The sequence below is a fragment of the Myotis davidii genome, unplaced genomic scaffold, assembly GCF_000327345.1.
Source record: "Myotis davidii unplaced genomic scaffold, ASM32734v1 scaffold1167, whole genome shotgun sequence".
In the NCBI taxonomy this organism is placed as follows: domain Eukaryota; kingdom Metazoa; phylum Chordata; class Mammalia; order Chiroptera; family Vespertilionidae; genus Myotis; species Myotis davidii.
The window spans coordinates 211932-216646 of NW_006297659.1; the positions used below are offsets into that span (position 1 = coordinate 211932).

General features: G+C 46.0%; 1 protein-coding gene across 5 annotated transcripts in view; it reads left to right on the top strand.

The window, feature by feature from the left end:
* LOC102762010 (eukaryotic translation initiation factor 2-alpha kinase 3) overlaps nucleotides 1–4715 on the top strand; it is a 66222-nt gene that overhangs the window by 14045 nt on the left and 47462 nt on the right. For 3 of the 5 annotated variants that reach the window (XM_006773310.2, XM_015570200.1, XM_015570201.1), the window contains exon 1: nucleotides 3308–3437. The exons of 1 other annotated variant lie outside the window; for it this stretch is intronic. In XM_006773310.2, coding sequence (XP_006773373.1) covers nucleotides 3370–3437 — 68 coding nt within the window. In that variant the 5' untranslated portion in view covers nucleotides 3308–3369. Of the gene's footprint in view, nucleotides 1–2154; nucleotides 2160–3307; nucleotides 3438–4636; nucleotides 4642–4715 lie in introns of those variants that run through there. One more of the 5 variants, XM_015570202.1, reaches the window with a different exon arrangement.

Sequence of the window (4715 nt, forward strand, 5' to 3'; positions counted from 1 at the left end):
TGCCTGGCCAGCCTGGCTGAGGGGCTGAGGGCCGTTTTCAGGCTGGCCATGCCCTCCCCTTTACACTCCCCCTGGCACTCCCCCCACGACCCAGGCCCTCAGCCCCTCCTTGAGCGGCGGCCAGGGCGGGCTGGAAGCTTGGCGTCCTCCATCACCAGGGACAACCCAAGCCTCCAGCTTCGTGGCTACCGCCATCTTTGTTGGGTTAATTGCATACTCGCCCTGATTGGCTGGTGGGCGTAGTGGTGCCTGCATATGCACTCCAGCCAGGCGGGAGCTTCCCTGGCGCCTGCTCGCACCACCTAGCCCCTGGCTCCCTGGCATCTGTGCATGCAAGTGGCCATGGGGCAGTAACTTCCCCACCATCACCATGCAGCCCCTGGACCAGAAGCGAAAACCAAGAGCGAGGGGAGCACCGGGAATTCTGGGAATCATAGTTCTGGTGGCAGCAGGAAAACCCGAGAGTATGGGGAGCACCAGGAATGCTGGGAATTGTAGTTCTGGTGGCAGACACATTGTGGGATCTTCTAGACCAGTGGTTCTCAACCTGTGGGTCGCGACCCCTTTGGCGGCTTAACAACCCTTTCACAGGGGTCGCCTAAGACCATCCTGCATATCAGATATTTACATTACGATTCATAACAGTAGCAACATTACAGTTATGAAGTAGCAACAAAAGTAATTTTATGGTTGGGTCACAACATGAGGAACTGTATTTAAAGGGCCAGAAGGTTGAGAACCACTGTCCTAGACACTAGAGCAAAGTGAGCCTGGAGCAAGTTACTCTTGCTGGTGGGGGATGGAGGGAAAGCAAAGATGAGAGACATAAGTAAAGTCAGAGTGTCAAGGAAAAATTAAAAGGAAGATATCCTGCAACTTCTAGGAAATCTCCACCAATGGACTAAAGGGAAAAAAAAGACCTCTCTGTTCTGTGAGCACAAAACCAAACTGGGTTTGGGGTCTCAGACAATTCGCTCATATGATTGCGCAGACAGACAGAAACTCCTGGATTGGAGAGGGCTTCCCTGAGGGCTCCCAGTTTGGAGAGGGTGCAGGTCGGGCTGAGGACCCCCCCCCCCCGCCCCCCGTGCATGAATCTTTGTGCACCAGGCCCCTAGTTCATTTAGAAAGGAGAGTCTTGGCTACATCAAAAAAAGATTTAACCAAATCACTTAAAATTTTTTTTTCTTTTTGTTTTTCAAATCACATTTTTAACTTTGTGGATTTTTTCCCTTCCCCCCAAAAGGAAATATGAACCTTTAAAATAAGCAGTTGTTAATGTAGAAATTATCAAATCAACATAATGTTCTTGTGTCACCTGCCTGGCCATTGCATGGGAAATTCCTGCAGATAAAATTATTGTACTGAAGGAATTCAGCATGTACTTATCAGACTCTGATAAATTGAATTTAAATAGGCAGGTGTTCTGGGTAATTTAAGTCAAAGCAAAGAGTTTTTAAAAAAATATATTTTATTGATTTTTTTACAGAGAGGAAGGGAGAGAGAGAGTTAGATACATTGATGAGTGAGGATCATCGATCAGCTGCCTCCTGCACACCCCCTACTGGGGATGTGCCTGCAACCAAGGTACATGCCCTTGACCAGAATCGAACCTGGGACCCTTCAGTCCACAGGCCGACACTCTCTCCACTGAGCCAAACCAGTTAGGGCGCAAACAGTTGTTTTTTTTTTAATTGGTGTTCATTTTGGAATAAGGTCAGTTTTGCTTAGTTGAGGGCATTAATCTGAACAATAACAGGATAAATGGCATCTTCATGAGATGTCTGGAGGAAATAAAAGCTGCACATTATAGTATGATAGTAGTTGCCACTTATATAAACTTAGTTAACAGCATGATAGAATTATTGTTAGAAAACCTAAATTTACACTTTAAAATTCTGTTCAGAACCTCTTATTTGATGCGTGACCTTAGACAAGCTAAAACTTTTCATATTTTTCCCAGCTTTCTTCTTGTTTTTGTTTTATGTGAATACTAGTAATAGTATCTGCCTTATCAAGATTTATTGATTCAACAAACATTAATTGCATTTTTATTTATTTATTTATTTTATTAGGGGCTAGGCCAGGGGTGGGCAAACTTTTCGACTCGAGAGCCACAATGGGTTCTTAAACTGGACTCAGAAGAAGGAGCTGCGGCCGTGTTTCCCGACGTTGCCATGTTAACACTGCTGCTGGAGGGGAGAGCAAGAGAACCCTCCACTCTTTCGGCTCCACGGGCCGGATAGAACAGCTGAACGGGCCGTAGTTTGCCCACGGCTGGGCTAGGCACTGTTAGGTGCTGAGGGTAGAAAACATGGACTACTGGGCTTTTCCTGACAAGGGGCAAAATACTGATCTCTCTGTGAGAGATCAGTATTTTTAAAATAACCTGATGGAAATTGGACATTCATTGAGGAGAAGACTGATTAAAAAGTCAAGTTTCCACAAATTTGGTAGTCACAAAATAGTCATGGGGATGTAAAGTATAGCATAGAGAATATGCTCAATAATCTATCCTATCTAATAAAGAGGGAATATGCTAATTGACCCTCATGCCATCGTAAAGATGGTGGTGCCCACAGCCAATAAGGAGGTAATATGCTGATTGACTGCCCGCCCTCAAAGATGGCAGTGCCCACAGACAATAAGGAGGGAATATGCTAACTGACTGCCATACCGTCAAAGATGGCAGTGCCCACAGCCACAATATGGCTAGCAGGGGAGGGCAGTTGTGGGCAATCAGGCCAGCAGGGCAGGGCAGTTAGGGTGACCAGGCCTGTAGGGGAGGGCAGTTGAGGGGGACAAGGCCGGCAGGGGAGGGCTATTAGGGGTGACCGGGCTGGCAGGGGAGGGCAGTTTGGGGGTCCAGGACGACATGGGAGGGCCGTTAGGGGTGACCAGACCAGCAGGGGAGGACAGTTGGGGGTGATAGGGCAGGTAGGGCAGCAGTTAGGCGTCAATCAGACTGGCAGGGGAGTGGTTAGGGGGTGATTAGGCTGGCAGGCAGAAGTGGTTATGGGCAATCAGGCAGGCGAGCAGTTGGGAGCCAGCACTCCCGGATTGTCAGAGGGGGCGTTTGGGCCGGCAGTCAGACATCCCCTAAGGGGTCCCAGATTGGAGAAGGTGCAGGCTGGGCTGAGGGACACTCCCCCCTCACCTCACCCCAGTGCATGAATTTCATGCATTGGGCCTCTCTCTGTGTGTGTGTGTGTGTGTGTGTGTACCAATATAATTATATATGACTAGGTGTCCCATTTACAGGGAAACGGTACTGTGCACCTAGTGCCCACAAACCAACAGTCGGCTTTTCCCAAGTGGAACACAGGCCCTGCCACCACCCTGGAGCAGCACCCCACCAAATCACAGCCAATGCTGCCAAGAACCCATGGCACAAAATGGGGCCCACAGTACAGCCTGATGGTCGCTGTGGGTGCCAGGTAATGACATCATGTAGCAATGCCTGGTTTTCTCTCCTTAGCAATTAGCCTCCTTAGAGTTTCTTCAGCCCAGGAACCCAACTTGCTTTATAGCCTGGTGCAAACATTTCACACTTTAACCAAATGTCTATAAAGCGTTTTCCCGTGCCTCATCTCATTTGATCCTCACAGAAGTCCTGGAGTAGGTAGATAGGAGACTCGATGGAATCCTATTTTCTTTTCATTAGCCAGAAAATGGAGATTTAGAAAGCTTAGAAACTTGACCCGACTGAAAAGTAAGAAAATAAACAAAAAAGAAACAGACTCATAGATACAGAGAACAGACTGATTGTTGCCAGAGGGGGGGAGGGTTGGGGTCTGGGTGAAAAGGATTAGGAAATACAAATTGGTAGTTACAGAATAGTCACACGAATGTAAAATACAGCATAGGGAATAGTCAGTAATGCTGTAATAACCATGTATGGTGCCAGGTGGGTACTGAAATATCGGGGGGCCGGTGGGGACACTTTGTAAAGCATATGATTATCTAACACTATGCTGAACATCTGAAACTAATACAAAATAATATTGAATGTGAACTGTAATTAAAAATAAAATTTTTAATTTTTTTGTTTTGTTTTTTTAATCCTCACCCGAGGATTTTTCCATTAATTTTTGTTTTGTTTTTTAGAGAGAGTGGAAGAGAGAGGGAAAGACAGAGAAACATATATCTGAGAGAAATAGAGTGACTGGTTGCCTCCTGCATGAACCCTAACCAGCAGGGCCCAGGGCAGGGAGGAGCCTGTAACCAAGATATGTGCCCTTGACCAGAATTGCACCTGGGACCCTTTGGTCTGCAGGCTGATGCTCTATCCACTGAGCCAAACCAGCTAGGGGTAAAAATAAAATTTAAAAAATATATATCACCAGGAAAAAAATTAAAAGTCAATGTTTTTTTGCTTTGAGCTGAATTATATCAAACTTAATATAGTAATTTTAGCTACTTCTTTCCAGAAATCTTGAATATTTTGTTTGGTACTTATATATTTCCCGTATAGGTGTGGGAATTCACTAGAAGTGGTGTTTATTGGGCAAATGAAATAATTTAAGACTTGAGACAAAATAAATTAACAAAGGAATTTTGTTGAAAAGGTTAGAAACGTGTGTGTGTTGGGGTGGGGGGTGGGGAGGGGGCAGGCAGAGCTGTGGGCCATACCTAGGCATGTGGACTTTATTTAAAGGGCAGATGGAGCATCAGAAGTTTACATGGTTTCTTTTGTGGAAACAAAACTGTTGGAA